Raw genomic sequence first — 27,646 nt, 5'->3', positions numbered from 1 at the left:
GAGAGAGAAAAGACCAGTTAAAAAAATTACGTATTATCGTTACGTAGGTGTTCCAGTTTACAAGCATTTACATTAAAACAGATTATATTGGATACACAAAAGTCAACAATGTCTCTGCCACCAAAGAGAACAAAAAACTAGTTTTAAACGTGACCTATTATAGTTACGTAGGTGTTCCAGTTTACAAGCATTTACATTAAAATACTCCACACGTGATCATTTGTGGTTCATCCTCGTAACATTCTGACAAGGCCTGACAGTCTGAAATATCTGGACAATAACCATGATAACTATGGTTATGACAGAGTACATTTCTTTTGCTTTCCTTCGTGGGAGATAAATATATAGACGACTCCTGCCCTCCACTCCAAACGAAACCTCTTTACACCAACTTCCCCCAAGGCCTCTTCTCCATAAAAAAGAATCACACAACACTTGGGATTAGGAAATGGGCTCGTGACACCAGATAACAGGGGTTCCCGCTCACAAAAGACTCCGTTGTAGTGATGATAAAAAAAAGACAAGGCATTACACGGAGATAAGAAAACCGGGCGATGCTTACAGTGTAGCACGTGTAAAAGAGAACGTGTGAGGAGCCAATAACACGGGAAGGAATAACAGAAAAAAATGAACCCTACAGAACACTGCAGTATCTGCTGCATATATCTAGATATATACCGGAGCCACAGAGATTAGGATAATGAAAGCGGGACACGCTTACTCGACAGAGTCATGAATTATCCCGCAGCCGAGCTTACACTGATTTCACCTGCCGTGCGTGCTGTCTCACTCTATTTAATCATTTCTCTCCGACCCCACTGTTTCTGCTGACCCGCGCAACCAGAGGAGCGCGCACCACGGAACGTGCGCTCATATTGCTAATGTGCCGAGGGTTTTTGTTGTGTGCGTGTGTGTGTGAGCGGTCTCGGTCAGTCGACCCGTGGCACCTGCTGGGTCTGCCCCGTGACCTCCTGCCAGCGGGCGTTCGACACTTCACGTGGTCTCAAGGTGCACATGGCCTGGCACAAGCGTCGTGGTGACGTCACCGCCACTTAGTGGCGAATGACGGTTTTTGTTGTGGTGTGCGCGCATGCCTCTCACAGCGCTCGAGTGTGTGTGTCCCCCCCGCCCGCCCCCCCCCGTCTGTAACCCAGACGGCAGACTGCTGCTGCTGGTTAAGGTGCACACCTATGCCAATGTTGGGCCACATTGAAAAAATAAAGAAATAACTAAAATCAGCTCCCACGTTTTCTGGATTATTAGACACGCTTTTCTTATTGTCTGGTACAATTGACAAAGTCAAAAACATTCATCAATGACATTGCCTTAAAATAAAGCGTGCATAAAATAGGGTACGCTTTGGGCAATGGCCGTTCCTTAGAGCACAAATTGGAAGGGTCGTTGCCAGAAATGTCACCGATTATATATTTGTTTCTTTTGAGACAATATTATGGACGGATGTTTTGAGCTTTGTGTTCGTTTGTTAATTGTGCTTGCTGCACCATTGTGAACGCAGCTTTTCACTATAATCAATTACCTGGCGAGCATAGTTGGCTGTGGCCAGATTTGTGTAACGTCACTGACACCGGGTGCAAGTTCAGGGGTGTGCGGCCGATTTTCCTGGAGGGTGTCATGATCCAGACAATGCGTCAGCAATATAAAAACCATGACGAAAAACCGTTCGTAAAAAAACCCAGCATTGATCGCAAGTCAATAGGGTTTTTACTCCGCACCGAGCTAAATAGAAAATTCATTTGGCCGTCGAACAATTCGCAAAGGATGCGGGTGAGCTCTCGCAAAACCCGCGGAGGAAATGGGTGTGCGCAGGGCACAATGCGAATGGCACGGCACGCGCAATTAACCGTTGCGCTTTGATGAAGCTCGTCGCTCTGCATCAAAGGAAAAAAACGCGGTGCATTTTTATTCGTTTGCATATTCCGTATGTATACTGTTTGAGTCGACACCCCCCCCCCCTTCATATTGACACCTTGTGTTTGCTGCATATGTGGGTAAATCCAGAAACGCTTCACGGATAATGTCTCCCTCACCTACCCACCCACCCTCCTTTTTCGGCAGAGTAATGTGTAGGAAGATAAAAAATGAGGAACGGAAAAAAAACCACACACAACGATGTACACATCATACACGCCTCTTCCAGTTCATGAAAAAGCAAGTTATACAAGATACAAACCCCAGTGACAAGGAACAAAACTTTTTTTATAAACCTCTAAGATCGCTACGGCGTGGATATTTGTTTATTTCCTCCAGCAAGGGAATGACAAAGCATTGCTAATTATTATTATCATCATCATACAGCATTAGTGTATAGTTGAAACGATGGAACGATTGCAATACTCTATTTGCGACGTGCGCTTCATAGATAGCACGAGCTAAGACGGGGAAAGTGAAGGATAGGCTCGTGTCCCCGATGGCCTCTCACCACTCGATCCCCCAAAGCGGACCCGTGCCAAATGCTCTCATTCCATAGTAACATTTCAAATCAACCTCCAACAGATCGATAAAATAATGTGCACTTCCAAAATAACATTGTGATCTCACATCAACAGTGGCACAATCAAACCCGCCTCATTAAGCCAAAGGGGGCACTCACTTTTAGACCTGCGGTTAATTTTAATTTTCATGAAATCGCTGCGATTGCTAGAACAGCACTGTGATAATGGACAGACACGTCTCTCAATGTACACTGTTATATCGACACTCTTAGCCACTTCTTCAGGTCTTTCTTTTCAATTGGTAATTTTTTTATCGTGCAGAAATTAACTGCACTATTATATGGTGATGAAGCAGTCCTGGCATACAAAACATACACTAACAGCCAATGGCATGGTGATGTTTACTTCGTAATGTATGCAATGATGGGTAATTACCCCGCGGGAGCAGTCTGTGCCATAAAATCATGCCTTTGTTCACTCAACAGATGTTTTATTCTTCCCATGAGCTGCCAAAAACAGCACAATTCTAAGGAGGCAACACTTCTCAATGGAGGACATAATGCAAAAAATAAACATTTCTAAAACAATTGGCGATGAAAAAACACTCTGCAGGTATGGCCCACAATGTAAGCACCGGTAGAAAACCCCGTTGACTCCAAAAGTGAAAGCTCAAATTGCCCACGTACATAATTTTCACGTCTACGTTGTTATCCGTGATGTCAGACTAATGCATGACAATTCAGCGCAAACACCGTCTCCGTATGTTCCATTTTCTCGGCTAAACTCCAGCGAATCACAAACAAATTCCCCCCTCTCCCCCCCTGAGCTAAACACTGCCAACAACATTGCAGAGAGCTATGCATGAAATTATTTTCGCACATAGTGTTTTTCCGTCTGCTCCCTCATTGCCTCCACGCACTCGTTTTTATCTCCCAGACGACACGAGCTCGAGGCACACGTGGTCCAGCATACAGCAGGATGGGTCTCTCATGACCGAATGCGCGCACGCACGCACACACACACACGAGGGCTCTCGTGAACGCACTGCCGGGGAGACATGTTGCGCGACGAGGCGCAAATCATGCCGCCCAGTTCTTCCATCAAGGGATTCCTCAAGTAAGACTGGCAGCATAAAATTAAAAAAATATAACCGTCCCCCCGCCCGCAACCGAAAGTGTACGTAGGCGTGCACCGCGCTAGGGAGTGCTGCTCAAGAGGAAATTAATATCCAGCTTGTAAAGTGCACTCGCGTCAAGTCTCCCTGCGGGGGGGGGGGGGTTGGTCTGTCACCAAAACACGGAGACATGGTCCACAGAGCCCACGTTTTTTTATTCATTTTAAAAAGGGTCTCTAGGCTGCAACAAGCTCATAATTCAAGAAAGCTTCGTGAATTAATTCGACAAATATCAAATCTGCTGATGAAACCCAGCAGGTAGAAACCGGCACAGCGTTTGCTTCCTTAAACAAAACGCTGCCGAGGAATATTAGTCGAGAAAGACTAATTTTTGATGGGCCAAACATATTTTTATCTGAACGTGCAGATACAGAACGGGATTCTGCTTACATATTCTACACACAACACGCTTTGTGATTGTCGTTATTTATTGCTTCAATAAATGCGCACAATCTCTTGCAGTTCTCCAAGCCATGGGGTATATGCCATGCACTTACAGCGTTGCAGAGCGTGAAAGCAGACAGCCACTTAATGAATGCAAGTTCGCGCGAGCAGAGAAATGCCTAATTGGGCGAGTAATATATTGGCGCATGCAGTAGCATTTACAGTAGACATTCCCTGTATTTAAAATGAACGCTCTCATTGGCAGCACTGATCAATATTGACGCGTCCAAATCCGGTCGCTGCATGAAAATCACGTGGCGAATGTGAAATAACGAGCAATTTTCATATATAAAGAGGCATCTCAACTGTAATGAAACTGGGGCAAGGGAGAAAATTAATCAATATAATGTGCCACACTTCACCGTGCTGGTCAGTGCGGGTTGGTGACCGGTTGGTGACCAGTTAAGCCATCACGAGCCATCGATGTTAACCATGGCCAGGAGTGGAAACTCAGGATTTTGGGTTCACAGCGCAGTGCGCGACCAATTACGCAACACCGCTCCACTTACTTTGAAAAAAAAGGCTGTTAATGACATGCAACTTTCTACAAAACCAGATAATTTAATCAAACGGGCATTCACGTCTTTGCAAAAGTGTTACTGTCGACAACAAATATTTTGGTGAATCCTTCGGGTGTTGTGCCATCGGCTGGAAGGAATATAATGTCACAGCTTCCCACAAGCATTTCAGTGAGAGTAACAGGTTTCTGATCGTACTACATCAATAATATAATTATTACTCTTATTACTATATCGTGAAGATATTAATTAGGTATTGTAAGTGAAAATGAGTGACAAGAGTGGCTGCAGTAATTTTATCTTAAATCTAACGATCGAACACCACATTAACCATTGGGATGGACCACAATACCTTGCCCATCTCGTCAAGGAGCATAAACCTTCAGGGCAGCTTTTGGCTGGCCATCGAACAAAGATGGTCACTGTATCACGTGCTTTCAGATGCGCTTCAGTGGCCGTCTGGAACGCTCTTCCTTCTGCTATTAGGAAGCCAATGGAGCTGTGCACTTTTAATTCTAGATTGAAAACCAATTTCTTTACAACTACTTTTTATGTTTCATTTGTTTTCTTTCCCCCACACCTCGGATTAGCACGAATAGCTACGTACATTGCGAAAGAAGTTCAACATACGTGGGATAACTCGAGATCTTACCAGATTTTTTCCAGCTCGAAAAGACAAAGGTTTCCTTTCCAGCGGTAATGGTGGAGCAGAGCCAGGAACTTGTCGAGCCGGGCCTCCCTCTCCTGCAGCACAAACAATGACGCAGAGCATTAAGAGATGCGCAGATCGCCAACTCTTCCCGTGAAAGGATGAATTAAAGTGGCAATTAATCAATAACGCAATTTTTGCATTTGAAAAAAAAGATTCAACCAAGCCATTGCAAGGAGTGGTACAATATTAAGGTGCCGGTCATTTCTTTTTCCACTAAACTTTTGCTTCAATCAAAGAGAATAGCGGCACTCCGTGCCTGTTATATGATTCTCAAATGCACTTTGATATAGTTCAAACTGAATCGTTAAAAAAAGATGTGTGTACCGTACACACAAAATGTGCTCGCAAGCACATTCTGATGTCATAGATGGCCAAGAAAACTTCCAAGTCTCAAAATAACAAGCTGGTTCAGAAAGATCAAGCGAGAACATTTTATTTAAGTTGCAAGCGTATATTTTACCGCAGTAAAAACCCAAAGTATAACGGAGCTTCGGGCGCAAAATCAATAGGGCGAGCATCTTTAAGGGAAGGGCATCTGATAAATGTGCAGACAATGAACAGCAGCACTGAAGGTTAAACTGTAAATAGAAAGTCACTGGATGTGTTATTGTGTGATTTACTTATTGGTTTTCAATAGGGGGTTTCAAAGGAAGTAGCAAACGCTCCACCTGTGCCTAATAAACAATCTGAAATGGAAGTCTGCCTGAAAGAAGCCTTTTCTATTTTTTACATATTTTCTCAATTTCGTTACAATCGCATTACAGATAAGAGACAAGGTGTTAGAGAACAACTAGTGGAGGCAGAAATCACAGGACCGAAACTTAGATCCCTTTAAGTCAACTTTGTGTATCTTGCTGTACACACACACGTTCATTTGACGACATTTAATACGTATATGTTCATTAGTCAGGAATTTGTGCTACATCACGTGAAAAAAACATTTGAACGTCAATTTTTTTTGTGCAGACCATGGCAACAACATGAGACCATGAATTCACAAAAAGAATAATAAGTTTAATTGATAACAAATCTATGACGGCAAGTCGCAGACACAAGCAAGACGCGTGGAGAAACCAGTGAATTACATTTGGGAAATGTATTGCATCACAGGCGGCTTCCTGGACTGAAGCCGTCGCAGCTGCGTTGGCCTCACTGCTCTGACCTCTGAGCCAGTCAGATACTTCCCCTAAGTGCAGACTTTAGAAATCAGTGAAACACGTAAGCTTCCACGACCCATATGACCCATATGACCCATAATAAAGGTTTTCTTTTTGGGTTAGATCACGTAAATATGAAAAAAAAAATCACAGTCGCAGAAAGAAGACAGAGGGCAGAGTCTCAAAAAGCACAAACTTTACAACATGCTGACTCGTGCTTATTAAGTATAAGTTTAATTACTATAATGCGAGTTGCATATAAATGCAGCGGTTATCAATGTAATGTGTGTGCATATGTGATGTTTATGTGCTGAAATAGTTCCCAGGCTGCCTATCATTCAGGAATTTCAAAGGCTGCACCTTATTTGAGATCTAATAAATGCGAAGCAGTCTTACGCAACACTTTGCATTCATTCCCGTGACACCACACATTGAGACTTTATTGTGTTATTAATGTAATAATAAAAAGTACATTAAAACGCTTGCAGGCTCGTGTAGTCGCACAAAAAAATCCATTCCCGGTACGAGACACCATTCCGCCCGATGCCTCTGACAGTTTTACAGCAACGTTACATAATAGCGGAATTTTATGACTTGATATTGCTTTTTGCAGATGTGGAAGCGTTGAAAATGAGTGCAACAATTCATTTTCGCTGTGACTTCCTTCTGCTGCCCCCCACATAGCCCCGCAGCAGCCTGCAATACTACCTGTGTTACGCGTGGACATCGCCCATCCACGCACTGTGCAGGCCCAACTTTGCCTTGGTCTGCTGAGATCTGTTGAGATCGGGTGCATTTCGGGCGATTTGGTGATCGGGAAAAACTGGGCAGCAGGGTGGCGGCGGGCATTGGTTACCGCTCATGCCTCAGAGCAAGAAGGGACTGGTGTGGAGTTTGCAATATTCTCCCCCTGTTCTGCATGCGTTTCCTCTAGGTTTTACACAGTGTCCCCCCAAAGCTACAATCAAACGTACAATGTAACCGGTGTTGGCTAAAGCATCCTATTGTAAAAAATGACCTGCACGGTTGGCTACGTATAGTACGAAAGAAGTTCAACCTACATACATACAATTGGGAGTACATATTACAACATCACCTCCTTCTGTGAAAACTTGGCAGGACCCTCAAATAATCAGGGGTACAGATGTAAAAAAAATAAGTTACACTTGGCAATTCAAGCACACACACAAGACGTTAAACAAGTGTGCTGAAAATATTCCCCCATTTATTATGACCTGTAGAGGTATTTCAATAAAAATGACTGCAATGGCAAACACAGTTTAATTAGAAACTAACATTAACATCCGTTGAGGACAGATTCCAAAAAGCAGAAAATGCTGGGCAAAGTATGCGTTACTTTGCAGCACATGACATCAGAAGTGAGGCTTTTCCTTTTTTGGCGAACCATCGAACAAAGACGGTCACTTGCATCACGCGCTTTCAGATGCACTTCTCTCCAGGCAGTGCAATTACCATTGAGATGCATTAAAAATCCTCGTGCAGCCAAACATTTATGCATAAGCCAGTGCTTGGGTAACGACATCCTCTTCCTTCCGATATTAGGAAGTAAACTGGAGCTATGCACTTTGAAATCACCTCGATTAAAAACAAATTTTTTTGGAACTACTTTGTGTTTAGTTTGCTGTCCTTCCCCCGCAATTCCGATTAGCACGGTGCAAAAGAAGTTAAACATACGTACGTACAGCCACCACGTGTAACAGTGGCTCCCATGCAGAAGCAAGCCAAGGTTACCCTTCTCTAGATTTACGTTGCAGCTTTTAGTGTTCGTGGGGTACAGTGCGCAAATGAGGCACGGAAGAAAGCCAAACCTGAAGGGCTCTCTGTCCAAGAGGAGATTAATTTCCCGTGCGCACCAACACAAAAAAATGAGCCCACCACAAAAGCGGCTCACGGACCTGGATTTAAACACTGGCATCGAGCCGGGCCTGCAACCGGCCATCTGCGTCTGCGCTTATCTCGTTCCACTCAAACCCACCCACACCACCTCGGCTGTGCCAACTTCCACCGGGCGCAACAATTTCACAACGAACGTGGCAGTCAAGTTTCCCCTTTTTTTGCGTGCATGTGCACGCGTGCATGTGCACGCGTGCATGTGCACGCGTGCATGTGCACGCGTGCATGTGCACGCGTGCATGTGCACGCGTGCATGTGCACGCGTGTGCATGCATCTTTGTGTGTGTGCGTGCCTGCACCGGGGCGTTTAGGTGATTCGGCAATTACATTAGAATCGCTACGATGAAGGTCACAAAAGTGTTGGTTCCCCGGTACCACCAGTGGGTGGTCTGCGACAATCTTCCAGGTGGTCTGTGGGGCTGTGATGCATACGCAGGTCGATCCAGAAATAATGACAAAGTTTATACCCCTTGTTTCGGACATGAATGCATATTTTACTTATATTTCATTTAAAAATGAAGTTAGTCAAACTATCCTGATTAAACCACCCTAGCCCTAAGATCTAAATGCCCCCCCCCCCCCTTAAAAAAAGTAGCTTATAAACCTTACCTTCCCACACTGCTTCAGAAAACAAGCACGTAACGTCAGTGGAAACACGCATAACGATTGATGCATTTTTTTAAAAGTCTGTTCAATTCGTGACAATTCATTGAATTACCGAAGGAGTGACTCATAACCATCTCAGTACAGCAGATATCAATCGTACAGAGTGCAGCACACACTTATTTTATATATATATACACGTTGCAACATTATTTATTTATCCCCAACCCACACTGACGAGCGAGGTGGAGCATTTGTCAAAATAAGCCTCACAATGTGCACCAGTGTGTGGGAGGCCCTGGGGGCATCATCCAAGCAGTGGTGCTCACAGAAGGCCTTGACGTAATTATTTTAGAAAATGTACGAAAAAAAACAGGGAGTCGTCCGATTAAATTCAAACGGCGCTCCGGTGGGCACCCCGACAGCTTCTATCTCTCAAGTAGCCGTAATTGCTTTGGAGTTTTTGCCAAATAAACCCTGCGGTCAATTGGCAGCTGGGGGGGGGGGGGGTCTCTAGAGCGTCATTCCAAGGCCTCCACTTATCCAGCGTGACCAACAGGAAGATAGCGCCCACCCCTCGTGGCCTCCGAGCCGTCCCGCTCATCCCGTGAAACATCCACCCCTTTTGACAGAAGAGAGAAATGACAACAATGAATAAATAAATAAATTGCCCCTCAAGTGTCCTGTGGGGGCCAGTTGGCAAGAGGCCGGCCGGAACTGGGCAGCACTTCTCCAAATGTTAATGAAACACTCGTAAGCAACCCGTCAAGGGGGCAGCATGAATATTTAATCTCACCGCGCACTCTCTGGCTCCCAAACTTTTGTGCGGAGTTAATGATCTCGTTTCTAAGTTTTGACCGTTCACATTTTGCGCAATATGTGGTCGCAATAAATAGTGGACCTTTTTTAAATTTTATTTTACAGAAAGCACTTAAACATTTAACATTTGTTAAAATTGCTGCAAGCTGTATGCCCAACGTGCCAAAGCATATGCCATTTGAAATGTTGCGTTTGTAGTGAGCCCAACAATTAACCTCTCGAAGTGCTACCAACTCAAGACTCAACGTGATTATCGAATGCTTGTTGCATCAACCTTGTTTCACTTAACGATTACAATTCACAATTGTTGGGCAGTGACAATGCTTGCCTGTGCAAACTCCACATCGGGCAAACCTGCAAGACAGTTCTGTTTGGTAAAGATATTGTAGTGGATACAATCATAAATAATCCATTACCAGACTAAAGTATAGGTACAGGTTCACATAATCATAAGCTGCAGTGAGCATACAATAACACATTGTTCCATTGAAACTGAGCAGAACAGCCCTTTTGCACTATTTGCAGTTTAGCAAATAACACAATTTCAAACTTGCAGACCATTACTTAACACTTACACACCTGCTTGACACGATTACTTTGTGTAAAATGTTGTACATTTGCATGAATAAAAAACACGCACACTTCTAAAAATGAAATATGAAACACGAAGCAGCAGTGTCAGCCAGAAATATTTCACCAGTGAAAGGTACACCTGCTACGCAACACGCTGCATTCATACGGATGCCGTCCGAGTGTCATGGTCAGCACACTGGACTGGCTATTCCCCTGGTATGGCAACTGAAACCAAATGGGTGAGTATATTCAATTCCCCCTCGCGCTGTCCACACAGCAGTATAAATGGGTGCACCACAGTCAAACAGCCGGTCACGTGCCATGGGGTCAAGTGTGGGTGCTTCTTCCAAGATATCTGACCAGCATGGAAGAGTATGTGTGCCAAATATCCTCTGGAGGGGCCCCCAAGAGTACCCTTTCTGCCTGTGGCAGCTTGAGCAACAAATTCCAGGGCTGCACCTTTACCGCTGACAATCAATGTGTTTTAAAAACACCCCAATGATCTGCATCAAGAGTGTTCCATCACAGGGGTCATCACAGGGAAACTGCCCAGTCACAGACCTATGTTTGGGAGATCGGCTGAACAGTACTGCCGTCACAATTGACTGGAAAGACCATTGGATCGCTAAATAATTTGTTTTATTTCGATTATGTAGAATCTGTTTTCTTTTATATTGATCATTTACTTTACTCGCACAGATTAAAGTCAAAATCTTATATAACAATAAATGGAGTGAAATTTTTACTTAAAACTTTCGTGACTGCAGGAATTCATATTCTTTGGTTCTTTCGGTAAAGTCACGTAGAAAAAAAATAAAACCACGACGTTTTGATCGCAACACAAGCGGTCGTCATCAGGAAAAGGGGGTTATAGCCTCTAAAGGCAAACTGCCTATAAAGGTTTAAAATGGGCGTAGCCCAATTGTCAGCAGCATGGGCGGGGCAGCTCATGTTAATGTAAGTGATGGGTGATGGCCGGCTTTGGTGGTGGGTTCCCCACCAATTAAAGGGCTGCCAAGTAATCATTGCACCTCTCTTTAAACACTCGCACGGCTGACGGTGGAGGTTGCTGCTAGAGGTGATGGTAGTAGTGGGTAATGATGTTACAGGTGGTGGGCTCCCACCAATTAAAGGGCTGCCAGGTTTTAAATAGAAACATTACAGCCAGTTATGACATTTTTTTTATTATTCATATTTTTATTCTACGTGAATTTACCAAAAAAACTAAGAAAATAAACGGAGTGGCTGCACGTCGTAAAAGTATAATTTTATAACAATAAATATTTAAAACAAGCAGAGATGACCGTTAAAATTAAACTGGAAATAAAGACTAAATAAATGAACAGAAGAAGCCAATACTGCAAACGACTCTCTTATCTTGGCTTGTAACTGTTTTTTTAATAACTAGTAACATTTAATGGTGCAGCAACCTCATGATTAAACAATTTGTCACTATTCATCTTCAAGGGTCAATTACACAACCTAATTACTCCTCATGTATTTTCATGGTTCCATTTGTCTCGTCTTTGAGCTTCCTTCTATTTTTTTGTAACTTGCTGACCCCGTGCCCACACTGGAGATCTGTGAGAAAGAGCTTCATAGCTCATCAGATTCCTCCTCCAGTCTGATTCTCGCACGTTTACGTACCATTACAGATCTGCGTCGATCATAAAAGATGCCATCGATTCTTGCACGCCCCACTCATTCCATGCATAATCTGATTAACCTGTTCTAGTTAATGAATCTAACCCTGCATTATTATTAAAATATTATCTAAACCGTGGCAAATTGAATCGACTCACCAAATCTGATCGACACAGACCACGTGGTGGTATGTAAAATAAAATAAAAACTCCTCCAAACATCACCCAGAGTTCGATTGATACTCGGTGCATTTTCTAAACAGCAAAAAATCACTTTCTACAAAAATAAATGTAAAGCACTTCATACTTTCCTTCATTCCACAATATTGTCAATATAAATAAATGAATTTACAGTCTTCTTATTCAACTTACAGTGCCACTCTTGGGAGCGATAACGAGCAAAGCTTTTTATCCCATTAAGTATTTAATATTTTTTACGTTGTCAACCATTGATGCTGGGACTGTGAGCCGTCATCTCGAACCCGCTCTTGACAGGACACCAACACCCCTCCAGCAGTTGTCAGCACAAACATTTACAGGGACAACCCTTCGGTAAGAGCTGCCTTCTCCTGTAACCGAAAACCGATGTGCACTCTGGCTTTAAAACGGCAAATGTGACACACAGTTTTTTTTACTCGTTTGGTTCGCGATCAAATAAAATGTTGCCAAGCGTTACGCATTGTTCATTTATTGGGAAGCTACTGCCTTTGCAGTGGTGCACAACCACAAATAACAAAAAAAGTCAAAACTTTCATCATCAATAACATCGCTACGGCATTTGCCAATTTCCTGAAGGAAGTGTTTACCAGTTGAGAATGTACGGTGTTAGAAAGAAACGCGCGCACACACACGCTTGCAAGAAGACTTTAGTAAAATAATAACTTCTCGCGTGCAAACAGCAGTGATATTATACTACGTTCCACCGCAATTCAGCAGGCTCGCAAAAGACAAAAACGTCTGCCCAGCTACAGTAGTCAGACAACCTATACAAGAGACCATCAGGATTAAGAAATACTTTCGCACCTCCGACTAGCATGGTTGGCTACGTACGGCGCGTTAGAAGTTCAACATGCGTACATACATAGCACATTTAATGTGCTACAAAGAAGGGCCATTACTCAAAACGTCACCTTTTATATATTTTCCTTTTAAGACCACAGTATTATCGTTGGGTGAGTTGGGTTTTTTCTTTTTCACACACTGCCCAATTGGCTCTCAATTTCCCAGACAATAATTTCTTTGCGACCACAAGCATGCATACACCAAAGTCACAACCCACGAAATTCCAACCGCGGGAATTGTTATACTTCATATTTCATATTAACACGTGCATGATTTGGCTGATCATTTAACTCGGGTCTTTTTTTTATTAAATATAACAACTTGGAAAGTACCCGGTACTCGACTCTATTTTTGTTCACGTGGGACCTGGCTTATAAACAGAAAACACAAAAGCCATTGAAAAAAACTGTTGGGTGAAGCACCACTGTACTCAGCTACAGCCAAGGCTACAGACACACATAGCTGGCTCGTGCATATGCTAGGAAACACACGGAGCTGCTGCTGCTGCTGCATGTCTACCGAGGTCCCATGGGCCCTCGCGTCTTGAGCGAACTCCACGACCAATTCGGGGTGGAATCAGGGAAGTTCTGTGGGCGAGGCATCGGCCGTGTGTCTACGGCTAGTCCACGTGGCCCGACAGCTCCCCCCCCCCAGGCCCCCCAGGCCCCCCAGGTGTGCAGCAGCAGAGCCTCTCCCTGACCCCCGCCAAATTTTCCATAATGCTGCTTTGTGCCAAAATAACACACAGAGTGGGATGACCGGGGGGCGACGTGTGCAATGACATGTGCCGAGTGACGAACATTGGAGCAAGTGTCTGCTTCGGGGCTAGCTTTTAAGTCTGCAGCACCTCTCAGGCACACAACGGAGGCGCGCGCACACACACACACACCGACCAACAGGCCTGCTTAATCTGCAGTAAACGTGTTTCCCTAGAAATGCACAACACGATAGACAGTGTGGATGAACGACTTGCAACTGACTCGCACGTGGCCAGAGTTGAAACGCACCGCTGCATTATTTATTCGTTTTCCTGGCTCTTGCCCAGTGCGAGGTCTGGCGGTGTGCATTACTCATTGGCGTAGCTATCAAGTGTGCAGGCGGTGCAACTGCCCGAGGGCCCAGGGGTCGAGGGGGTCCAGGCGCCGGCCAAAGGAGTTGTTATATTGGACAGGTGGTCCCATTCCATTCCTTGCACCAGGGCGGCCCATGCCAAAAGCCACACTAGGCTACCGGTGTTACTCCTCAACAACACAAAGCAACTCGTATGTAATAGCCCATCCCTTGCTGTGCACCTCACATCAGTTCCCCCTGTCGCCACGGAGGTGAGCGTGGTGCCCAGAGAAGACAAAGTGACAGCGAGAACGTGTGCTCCTCCTGTAAGCGACCCCCAACTTGGGTACACCACTATGCCACGTGAATGATATTTATTATCATCATTACCACACTTGTGGTTCATGTAAGTGACGGGGCATACTCGTGCAGCATATCTTGTTTGATGGAGGACTCAAGGCAACGGTTTTAGACTCGGAAATCCTCCGTGTGTGCCTTGCCTATCCGATGCGTGTGCACTAAGCTATCCTGCCACCACATGGCATTGAAAGGCATCATCCATATGCGGATAAATGTCTCGCCGGAAGTTTGACTCGGACACAGCTGGCCCCATGACCTTGTGCCTGAAAGTAAGCCAAATGAATTCTAGCACTATCACATCCTACAGGACTTAAATGGAAGACAGATGATGGACTATCATGAATAATGAATACGGCACGAAGTTTTGAGTATGCACGCGAAACAGTCGAGAACCATCCCAGCTATCCCAATGTGTCTATGACAGTTGAGTTCATCGCAGCCATTGTAGTTTTGAAGTAAACATGTCACTCATAAACTGTCATTCTCTCCCATGCTTGAAAACAAGACTAAGTCTGTCTCTTCTTGCTGCGTTTTAATCGTTCTGCAAAGGACTTTATTTACTCTAAATGCATTTCTATACATAATCCAGGTTAGAACCCATAATGAAGACAAAGTATCTTTACAAACAAAACTTGGGAATCTAGATTTGAAGTTTTCGTTCTTTCGGTAAAGTCACGTAGGTATAAAAAAATAAAATAAATTGAATCACGACGTTTTGGGCACAACACAAGCATCTGTCATCAGGTGGGACAACCACAGCAAGACTTGAGAAACAGTCTCTGTGAAACCATTGGCTGTAATTGTGCTCACAACATCGCTGACAGCATGGTCTAATACTTCCTTATACAAGACAATGTTGTAACGTAACGCCTGCACAACCACTCCACACGCACGTGCATGACAATATTGTCATTTATTTTGCATACATGCACCCCTCGTGTTAATATCATTGCAATTATAATCGACCGTGACTTTAAGATACCTTTCTCTTGAGTGAAGGGATTTAAAATTATACTTTGGCCGTTGTGTTAATGGTAAAAAGAGGACAAAAATGTTGCATGCTGCGTTCGCAGTGGTGCACAAGATAAAATTATAAAACAAACTCATATTCGTCAATTTCACTGCCCTTAAAAAAAGAGGAAAAATTAGATGATTTCCAACAGTTTGGGCAACAGCTCCTTTCTATAACAGAGAGATAGAGGAGAGGGCAAAGAATATTGAGCAAATAAGTTGAATATGGTAGGATACACATTAGGGGGGCCCTGATAGAAGTGTGGTTTTAATGCAAGAGGGTTTATTGACGACCGTGTTGAGTTTTTATCAAAAGAGGACAGTGTGGTAACACTTGGGGTTTACACACACCAAGAAGAGCTTCCGTCCGTTGGCCCGTGTCCTTAGAAACCAATTTGTGCACAAGCCTAAAGCAGGTGGCAGGGCCCATTAAACAAGCCTCTAGCCAGGCCGTATTGTTTGGAGGTACATTAAACAAGAGGAAGCCACGCACACACAACATAAATCACTTTTACGCAATCCACTTCTTTCAAAAGTGAAATTGGATCTCTTGTTTACATACAGAACAAGCGTTGCTGTGGGTTTTAGCGGTCTGTGCTGATCGGCAAAAAAAAAAAATCACCCAGCACGGCACGGACATAAATGCACGCAAACATGAACACGTCTAAGATAACCACACACACGCACGTGTACACGTGCATATGCATAAACACGCTGGTTATAATTCATGAAGAGGGTTCACAGAAGACAGACTAACGCTGACTTGTAAACACCGGAGGAACAATATGACGGCAATCCAACAAATAATTATTAAAAAAAAATTCTGAATTGTGAACTTGCGCCCTAGACCTTTATCCCCGTGTATCACATGCCAACATATAAATTGATCCACCTCATCAACATTTCAAGCAAAAGTTAATGAATGCAGGGGCTTTCCAGCAGGCTGTTGACCGATGTGTCCACGTGCCCAGTTGAAATATTTAATAAATGTCACTCTCCATCAAGGGGGAGAGGATAAAAAAAATCCCGTTAACTTAAAACACACCACATAATGGAACGCTGCGACTAATCGGAAGATTGGGTATATTGCATGTGCACATAGTTTGCAGATAAAGGGACATGACAGCAACGTAATTACCAACCGTTTTGCTTTATTTTTCCGGAGAATCCTGCAGGATGCCATTTTGCAAAGTGGCCCCGCATACATTTCCTGCGGCTTAATGCACCGTACTATACAGATTCTGTATTCATAACCGCAAGTGAAAAATTCCAGATTGCATGGCTATATAAGACATTTTTATAAAAAAGGACAACGAAAATATGCTCGTTTCTCCATCGTATAATTTAGTTCCAAAAATGAAGTGACACGCTGAGTGATAAGGAAAGTAAGCGGGCTTGGCCAGGACTCGTCGCTGGAAAGGACGATGGCCCGTGATCAATATACGAACTATCGAGTGGCAACCAAAGGAGAAGAACTCTCACAGATTGAGAAAAGAAATCAGCTCAAGCGTTGGCTGATTGTGTTAATGAAATGCATCTTAATAAGACGGTGAAAGAAGACTACAGTACACATAGAGGAAATGGGCAACTCCTCCTGGAAAAAGTCTGACTTCCACATGTGCCTCGTCACTCGAGGTTTAAAGCACAGAATGCACCGTTGTGAAGAACTATCATCATTCTTGATCTATCCCCTGCTGTATGAGCATCCCAAGCCATCGCCATGTCTCACGTTGAATTCCCACAAGCGAGACAATTTCACAGATTCACCTCCGTGGTGGACGTAGCCTATCCGGCACGAAATCCTGCCAAAGCCCCCCCTTACTTTTCCGAACGGTCATTACGACGCCTCTAACTTACGTTCCCGTCTCCGATCCATTCAGCCTCTCAGCGTAATTCGAAGCATGTTCCCCCACAATGCTTCTCTGCGCACTTTATACACTTTGTTTTGCTCAATTCCCTTTGTCCGTGGGCCATGTTTGCTGCTCCAAATGTCAGGGTAGGTAAAGCGTTCTCCTTTAGACACGTTGTTATGCTGCTCTTCACTGCCAAGTTACATTTTCCAAAAGCATTACAACCTACTCTCATACAACTCTTCAGTGTCTCAACTTTGGTCACGATCAGCCTTCGATAGCGGCACCTTAGGTCTACACACACACTCTGGATTGCTGGAGCACAAAAAATATCCTGCCACACGGATGTATGATTTGTGGTGGCTGCAACACCACTGGTGTTGCCTAAGCCTCTATTTCGACGGCTAATGCGGACGATGCAAATGAACCGGGCATGTGCTCAATCTTATTGGGCCAGTTTTTACATTGCCAAATTAATATCTAGAAATATGTGCCTATCGTGCTTTTAGATGCACTCGTCTCACGAACCACGTCAAGGTGAGATCAAGATAAAACCGACCGATTTTTTTGTTTGTCTCTGCAAAATCCTAAGTGCTCCTTCCAAATATCTGCAATCAATAGTGTGGAGCTTGCGTAGAGAATGGAGCATGATGGCCAGCCACGAGCAATGGTTGATTTTTACTAAGCACATCTGCTTGCGTGTGACCACGATTATTAAATGCAAATCAACATGCGAACGAAATAAATAATAATAATAATTAGCATGCCTTTATCAATTCGCAGCCGGATAAAGGCCTCTCTATGCCCGGTTAGTCATGGGAGCTACATGACCAACCACACTTCACCACAATAGCGAGTTGTGGGCTTGTGCAGAGGAGGGAGACGACCCAGGACTGCTATAACCACTGTGCCAACGTTCCCCACTATACCCACACACACAACATATAGCAACATCTTTAAGTGGATCATACAGTGATTGAAATGAATATGTAACTCAACGTATGTGTCTCCTACAGTTTACTGTGCATAAAAATGCATTGCATGGAGCGCAGCTGCTTCAATAACAGTAACATAAATATGTACATATGTTCACGGAATTGTTTAAAAAAATCAAACGAAATAACACCATTTCAGCCGGCAAGCCTGCCGAGCAACACGAACGCAGACACATTGTGCCTCAACCATGACACACAACAAGCAGGCAACGTAACCTTAACAGCACAAGTTCTGTTTCATTATATCCCCTCCGCCGCGTTTCTCCCATCACACTAACCAATCAGCCGCAGATGAAAGAGAGAGAGAGAAGCAGACGGCGCGACGATGCGCATAGCATCTCCGCACCACCACCTGATGGTTTCGGACAGATTTCGGATCCCTGGCGGCGCCGACTCTGTTTGAGCGCAAGATGCCACCGCGATTGAAAGGCACGCACGTGTGTTCGTCAGAGAGCGCTGGCACCAAGAGAAATCCAGCGTGAAGAGAGAATGTCTTTCGAGCGGGATCCACCGTCAGAGCGTGCGTGTTCTCCGAGCCAACCTTGGTAACCAGAGGTAACGGAGACACGTTCTCCTCACAATTGGTACGACAATGGAAGGTCAGATTTTGACTGCTGGAATAAAAATCCAGTGGCTACATGGGACGTGACATTTACCCAATATTTGTGTTTAGGAGACGCGACGACATATCGCCAATTAAGTCATACGAATAATGCAGCGACCTTGGGTCCGGTTCACGTCACCTCGTCGCTCACGTTCACAAACCACTGCCATCATTTCGGCTCGACTGATCAAAGCGCAGATCCTGGTCTTGTTACGCACGTTACCATGGGTGTCCCTGTCGCGTCATTCAATTAAAGCAGCCGTCGCTCACTCGTTAAAATAATGATTTTTCTTTTTACTCAATTCAAAACGCACCACGTCAGCAGGAGTAAATACCGTCCGGACGATAATTACCTTCAGCGGATGACCATCAGCTGAGCTGTAGCCTCTGAAATTGACCACAAATGAAGATGCCGCAGTCCCACAAAGTGCCTTCCCAGACAGCTTTATGCAATCTGTTACACCCCGCAGAGTCAGAAAGATTAAAACAGCCCGCCCACGCTGCTCATTGTCACGTGTGAGCTACGGGAGGGATGGCATAGGGAAGATGGGTTGTTCGTGGGGTGGGGGAGACGGGGGGGGGTTTGTTTAGTGGAGGCGAGCAGAAGATATAAAGTGCCTCCTCCTCAACTATCAGATGTTCCCTTGCTGACACCTAGAGGCCAGTGCTGCATATAGCACTTTCCAACATGGGAGAGAAAGTAATGTCTACATTATCCATTAGAGGTTTTTGGGTTGGATCGCGTAAATGTGTCGTTAAACCCGCCACCAATCGACACAGCCAATTAGTAAGGTTTGTCACGTAACAAAATACGCCAATTCGCTACGAGGACAGCACACCGGTGTGTGAGAGAGTAAACCCACAACATTTACAATTCGATTACGACGTTTCGCCAGTAATAACCATCAGGCGACAGCCAAAGTTGTGGAGAAAACCTCCCGTTTCGGTCTTAAATATTACATGCATGTTTCCACGTAAGAACATATCTAATACAGTAGTTTGCTTTTGAATCGTAAAAATAAACCGTTGAGAATCACATTTCAGGGCTATATATTTACATCTCTTTTTACATATCTTGCATGTAATTTTCAAAGATGGAAAACTCGTGGCGTGTTATTTCGAAACCGGCTGGAATGTGCCCAATCTCATCGCATGTCGAAAGCTAATCTGGAGTGGAACCTGGATCGTGCTCGATTTGCGTGGCCACCAAGTACATACAGGATTGCCATATGGCTGCGGGGCTACGCAGTGGGCATTGCGGCAAAACCCATCATCGTACTGCATTCACGAATCCGTCTATGCCCTTCAACTTCAACAAAGCTGTACCGCACTTACCAGCGTGGAGAAATATGGTGATATAAGCCCCACCGACCTGCCCGGTGTGGGGGTAGGCCCTCGCCCAGCAGTGGATTGACAAAAGGGGCTGCACAGTACTCGTATGAGCAAGTGAAAACAACGGGAGCCATAACCAACCCTTACATCGGAGGGCATTTAGCATCCACCTTAGATCAGATCTTGATTTGAAGCTTTCGTGACTGCAGGAATCCATACTCTTTGGTTCTTTCGGTAAAGCCACAGCTGGATTGTTTTTTTTTCCACCTGAGGACGACCGCTTGTGTTGCGATTGAAACGTCGTGATCTACTATTATTTTTTCTTCTACCTGCGTGACTTTACCGAAAGAACCAAAGAGTATTAGATCAGATGTTGGCACACTTTGTTAGAGCACCCACGCATGCACTGGGTGGCAGGACTTCAGCTGTCTGGCCTGCGTGAAGAGCCTCTGGGCAATAACGGCAACTCGACCCCGCCTTGTGCACCAAGTCTGCAGAATAAACACGTCACAATTTATGCCACGAGTGCACGCATGCACAAGCATCTGCGCCCATCACACGGAGAGCTTGTGTGGCAACCAGTCTAACGAGTAGCATTTTTTGGGTGCGCGCAATAGTTGCGTTTATTTTCATTCTCCAGATTTTTTAGTAAACAAGCAGTGTCACCTAACCGGGTTGTCAATATAACAAACATGACAAAGATCCCCGATGTGGCCTACATAGACTGTTTGAGCGAGTGCGGCAATGCCTGCCCGGTGCACGTGGAGTTGGTGTGGCTTCCACCAGCCGGCGGACCGGCCACCTTTGTCTCCCCCAGTGCTGATGTTCGCACACCACGACAGCTACTCATTTAAAGCCTGAGTCATCCTTGGGGAAAACCCAGAACCATTTCAGATAATCGCCGCTGTTGTTGAACCGAGGCCAGGTATTATACTCATGCGAGCCGGTTAGTAGCCGAATACGCTCACCAATACCCCCCCCCCCGCACAATATAATGCACATACAAGACGAATGAGAACATTGCTCCCTTCGCACTGGACAGTCTGTACAGTTACCCCGGAGGCATGAGCACATAAAACATGCAGCTTCAGCAACATTTTCAACGGGGTACACATATTGCATTGGGGCGCGCAAATGTCAATAATGAAAATCATATTTTCTTTAACCCTGCCCTCAACTTTTCAAGCTCGGCGTTAGGTTAACACGCCAGCGAATCTGTACAAGGGCAGGTATTGTGCGGTAACGGCAACGCTAATGCACGACACGGCACCGTTTCCGAATGTATGGAATTAACCCCTTTTTGTTCTCACCTCCCCGCGTTGAACCACGCGCTCCGATCTACTCCGCTCAGTTCTGTCTCAAATTCGACAAGGTTTCGCTCAGAATCAGAAAAGGCATTTATACTGGAGGAATCCGATGAGCTACTAAAGCTCTTTTTTCACAGATGTCAAGTTCTCTAGATAGAGCCCGCGTCTTGTGCATTGTGATCACAGTAGACATCAAACGTTTTGGCCAACTTTGTCACGAGGTTGGAACCTTTGAGCCTACAATGAGCCAACGTTGGCTCAATGTTTCACGTTTACTGGGGTGGTAAAATGGTGACGACCTAATATTTCATAATCCTGCTCCTTCACTTTCCCAGCCAATGCGATGTTTAGTGACGCCAAAGCTGTGGTTCATTGCGGGAAATGCGGAACGGTACTTCACCACACTGGTAGGCGTGGGGAAGTGAAGATACCCACTCAACAGAGGGGAAATGGTATTCTGCTCATGCAGGCGACCATGAAACCACGACCGAGAAATAGAAATTACAGCTGACTCCAGCAACAAACTACGACAATCACAACTCCTATTACAACCCAACATTCCGCTACCACAAATAACACTGTGACTACAGTTTTACCAATGTGATGACTATAAATCACAACTTTAATAGCAATCATCCCACTACAACCATATATTCCAATGCCATTCAACTGTCACTGCAACACCATAATTGCAGTTAACTATAACTCTACCATGTGATACTCTGTGCGTGTGTGCAATCATCGACGGCCTTTCTCAGTAATAATCCGCTAGGCTCCAGCCGAGGCCTGCTGCGACCCGATTGCTTGATTGATGCAATACGACCAGAAATACTTCTGTTGATATGTATGCACGCTGAACTTCAATCCGCACCATACGTAGCCAATCGTGTTAATCGGAGGTGTGGGGGAAGGACAACAAACTAAATACAAAAAGCAGTTCTAGAGATATGAGTGTTCAATATATATTGAAAAGTGCATAGCTCCAGTGGCTTCCTAATATCGGAAGGAAGAGCGTTCCAGACGGCCGCAAAAGCGCATCTGAAAACGCGCGATGCAGTGACCATCTCCGTTCGATGGCTAGCCAAAAATGTATGGTTACACAATGATATTTCCTACTATTCAATTGGAATTAAAATAGAAAAGTTAGAAATGCTCCTCACGATCGGAACAGTTACACAAACTACTAAATTTGATCATAATTGTGACCTGAAAATATTGACTGTTTAAAAAGTATGAATTTTTTGTTACAAAGAAAAACATTTATTGACTGATCTGTTTTTATTTCTCTATAAGGCATTATACTGGTTAATAATGTTGATAAATATTTAACTTAACAAAAACTACATTTACAAATATAAAACAGTACAACATACTACAATAGACATGCGTTTACTACAGCAATAATATAATACAAGAAAGTGAGACAAATTATTACAAATACGGTATTTGTTCAGACTGTAAAACGAAACATTTAACTTGTATCTTTAAGACTACACTCGTATTAATACACTTTATATCCGCTACTCGCGGTTATAAAGCGTGGCACGAGGTGCACATTAAATGAATCCATTAAATGAGCACAGGGTAAGGATGTGGTGGCTGGGTGGTAGGAGGAGGGCGAGAACGTGAGTATCCGGCGGTGATTAAAGCAGCTTCTTCAGTGAAGGGGTCTCGTGGTCTCAGGCCAAGTCAAGCCAATCGCCGCTCAAACATCCCACTGGATATAATTAGGTTTTCCAAAACATTTTGCTGACTTCCATTTTGCAATAACTTCAAGATGTATAAGGAAGCAAGGGCAGGTGTGGTGGCAGAAATCGGCATTGGCTGCGATTTACTCTGAGTCTTGACAAAGTAACACTTTACAAAGTGGAAAGGACTTCACAAACTAATATTTTATAATAGCCGGGCTATCCGATCATTTTACCAATCGGTCACTCTACTGATTACTCGATTAAATCGGATAGCATGGGGAAAAAAAATTGGGGAGAAAAAAAACTCTCGCCTCCATTCCCACGAGTGCCACTGGATGGGAGGTGATGGGCGGGGCTTGATGAGGTCATCCACATCGTGGGCCGCATCACATGGCAGATTGATTTTGTAAAGGGTTTAGAGGAATCGAGCACAACAAAACTGTCAATGGACATTTTTGGGCCGATTAAATCCACTAATCATCCCAGCTCTATTTTCAAACAGTACGTGCATATCTTAGAATTACATGTGAAACTAACTGCACGAGAGCACCACACACAAGTGCACAGATATATATAAAGACTTCTCAAAAATCCAATGATCCACACAAAGTGATGAAATATCCTAAAATATCTGCATTAAACTTGGTGTCCAGGGCAATTTGCAGTTCAGATACACGTGCATGATTTGGCACACACTTGATACATTGCCTAAATCCTTCAGAGGCTGTAATCTTAAAAAAAAATAAGAAAAGACTCAAACAGATCATCTGGATTATGTTCGCATTATTATTATTATTTTGCATTCCATAAAGTTAAGCCATTGATCCCCATTGTAAGTTGCATCCCCTCACCTTGTGTTTATATCACTCCTAATTTTAGCAATTAAAATTTGATTTTGTACCTTACACCTGTTTTAAAGTCTCTACACTGGCTGCCTGTCAGTTTTATCATTTATTTCAAGATTATTTTTTTGGTTTTTAAGTAACTAAATGCACCGGCACCTGAAAACATGTCTGACATGCTTTTAAGGAATGAACCCAGGAGATCACTCAGGCCCTCCGGCGCTGATGTCTTGGTTGTGCCAAAGGCCAGGACTAACACATTCCTGCGGAGGGAGCTGGTAGGAACGTTGGGTTACTCGGTCAATGGCCAGGGTCAACGGCGGCGTGGTGTATTCCACAAATATGCCCGACGGTGAGGGCGGGCACAAGCCGGCGTGAGTCGGTTAAACGTTGAGTTTAATAAGGGCACCACGGGGTGACCAGCCCCTCCCCATCCAGCCCCACCCCTCCCACCCCCCACCCAGCCCCACCCTCCCCACCCAGTCCCTCCCCACCCTCCCCTCCCCACCCAACCCCTCCATCCCCACCCAGCTCCTCCCTGCACGACGGACACAATAATCCCCTGTGGGCTGGTGTAACCAGGAGGTTTCCTACCAGTAAAACTAATGAGTAGGGGCAGCCTTTAGCTTCTTCTATGGTCCTGGCCTTTGGAACGGCCTGACAAGAGGATGTGAGGGCATTAGAATCAGTGAATGTTTTTAAACGACATCTTAAAAACGCACCTTTTTCAAAATTGGCTTTTAATTAGGATGCCATGATTGTGTGCTTATTATGCTTTTTATTATACTTTCAATTCACTATGTTACATATTTTTTTAATGTATTAAGCATATATTACAGTACGTATTTTTGTTTGCATTCTGACCAAAAGTATTGTGGTTAATGCAGACATGATTCCTTGTAAAAGATTTAAGTTTGGTGTTTTAACATCTTAATACAGCTGTTTTGTTGCCAGAAAAAAAGGGGAAACCCTATTCTAAGCTTATTCTTGTTCAAATTGTGTCAGTCACTTTTAATGTGTTTTGTAAAGTATTTTGTAATGCGTTTTATGCACGAATTGTGCGATATAAGTAAAGTTTGATTTGATTTGATACCTTACCTGGCATGTACATTAGCACAAAAGTACATTTCACTCCCCCTAAATATACCCAGTAAACATCTGCATCCAGTAAATGTTAACCTTTTCATAATTACAGCAAACACAAACATCCTGGTCTGGGTTGGGGGGGGTTGACTCAGCCAATCATCCCTCCAGGGTCGATAAAATATGTACAGTACCACGTTGCGGGTACATCACCGGAGGTTGTGCTATGGATAGACTCATGCCCGCCATAGAAACATGTGGTCTTCCAGCAGTGGCTCATGGTGAGCAGGAAATCACTTTGACAATTGAACCGATGTCGTTGCACGCATGTGGTGCGTTGTTCAACTTGACATTGACCATAACTGTTTAAAAAAACTTTCTGCAAATGTAAAAAAAACTAAAAATGCACATGTTTGTCCCCAGCTGGTGTGCCCAAAACTCTCCACAATCACATGACTGAGAAATTACTTATTTTATAAAGACCGAGCATCCATACAATCTGGGCATTTACAACTGCACCGATGAAACGAAGTTCATTTTAAAGCAGTAAATCTCTCTGGTCTCGCATGTTACACAGCAAAGATTTGTATTGGACGTGTTCAAGTACATTCTACTACTGTAGTTATTGCATCGAGGCTAAAAGTTATACATTATACAGCAGTGGGTTGTTGTCACGTTAAGTACTGAGAGAATGATTGACAAGGATACAGCAGCACTGGTAAATCTCCAGGGTTGTTTAAAAAAAAAAGAACCAAAGCAATGAATATAACAAGGGAACTGACATGCTAGGCCACTGGCCCATCACAATGACATGAGCAAAGCATCCGGGGTCTAATACCGAGACGGATTTAAACGTGTCCGCACAGAATACGAATCGCAGATGCAGTAGTGAACGGAGGAGCTGTGCTCCCGTATTTATTCATCTTAGACCACTTCGTACACTAATACTCATCACCAGGGCCGTCCATGGCGGGGGGGGGGGGGGAGGAGGGGGCCTGGGGAAAATGCGACTGTGTGGGCCCCCCGACAACTTCAAACTAAACCGCAAGTATTATACTCCGTCTGACATCGTGACGTCGAAGCATAGGTGCCCTCAAAGCGCGGGGCCCGGGGCAGTTGCCCTGTGCGCCTTTTGGCGTCCTCTGGTCTAGCGCCGTTTGGGACGAGGCTCAAAAGAAAGCCGTCTCTAGTGTGGACCAATCAGTTTCAAGGACAATGCATATGTTATCAGAGTGTGTTTTTTGTTTGCATTCTGACCACAAGTGTTGTGGTTAATGCAGACATGATTCCTTGCAAAAAGGTTTCAGTTTGTTGCCGGAAAAAGGGGAAAACCTATTCACATATTTTGGTACTGGTAAAGGAGGTCACATGATGTAGTAAAACGTTAATGCCACCCTTTTATAAAATATAAGTTAAAACTTCAAAAATATATTAGACAAGTATTAGAAGTGGCACATCGGTTAGCTTATTGTAATATAAAATTGCCCACCCGAGTTCAAATCCCAGCGATGGTGAATGATAATGAATCAGTCCTAAATGCAACCTCCAACCCCCTTCACCATCTCGCATGAACCAGCGTGGTGAAGTATGATCAAACAACTACCATTACACAGGGGATATAAATTACAATTCCTAGCGGAATGTATTTTAGGTATACCTTGAATTACTTGGAAATATCATACTGATGTAGTGTACAGTACTTTAAAAATGTATGAGCAATCCTTAATACTGTCAGCCACAGTCACGATACTGATATGAAGAAGGCATACGGTTTTTGAAGACGGTAATGTATTTGTGCCCCATGTATGGCCCTGTGGCTTTCTATTCCCCGGGTGTTTGCCTTCGAAGTTGAAATTTCACAGTCTGAACAACCCTCACCAGATCTCGTGACTGCAAGCTGCAGCTTCCGAACCAAGACTTGTCACTGGTTGGGAGGCTTTGTGGAGGAGACGTGTCCCGTGGAACGTGATTCACAAAACTAAACGATTTGCGTCCCCAGCGCCGCCGCCAGATTCTCTTTAAATACGTCGTGAATCCCAAAATTAACGCTTCGTTATTAACATGCCACACATACAGCGGAGCGTCGTCATGAAATGACATGCTGTGATGCATACAGTAAATATTCTACAATGCAAAAATATAAACAGATGCACAAATAAACGTGATGTATAGCAAAACATCTGTTAGCAGGACTCGAGTAAGAAAAAAAAATGAGGTTAATCCACACGGCTTCCTGAAATAAATGAAAATAAATCCACGCCTCCGGTTAGCACGGTTGGCTGCGTATGGTGCGAAAGAAGTTCAACATCCAGTACATCTGCCTGGACCATTGTTAGCACGCTAATTAAACTGGGTGCGCATGTGCATGAGAAATTGTAAAGCTATATAGATACGGTCTGTTGTACGGAGTTCAGAAATCACTTCCTTTGGAAAACCACGTGCTCTCTCT

At 44.2% G+C, this 27,646-nt stretch overlaps 1 protein-coding gene across 3 annotated transcripts in view; it reads right to left on the bottom strand.

Moving 5' to 3' along the window:
* The window catches only part of LYST (lysosomal trafficking regulator), a 138,296-nt gene that overhangs the window by 103,923 nt on the left and 6,727 nt on the right, over positions 1 to 27,646 (bottom strand). For 2 of the 3 annotated variants that reach the window (XM_078596535.1, XM_078596536.1), the window contains exon 3: positions 5,242 to 5,333. In XM_078596535.1, coding sequence (XP_078452661.1) covers positions 5,242 to 5,333 — 92 coding nt within the window. Of the gene's footprint in view, positions 1 to 5,241; positions 5,334 to 19,295; positions 22,813 to 27,646 lie in introns of those variants that run through there. The other variant, XM_078596537.1, reaches the window with a different exon arrangement.

The sequence above is a fragment of the Lampetra planeri genome, chromosome 7, assembly GCF_965212315.1.
Source record: "Lampetra planeri chromosome 7, kcLamPlan1.2.h2, whole genome shotgun sequence".
Lineage (NCBI taxonomy): Eukaryota > Metazoa > Chordata > Hyperoartia > Petromyzontiformes > Petromyzontidae > Lampetra > Lampetra planeri.
The sequence above is the reverse complement of the archived record's forward strand: the minus strand, read 5'-3'. Positions and strand labels throughout refer to the sequence as shown.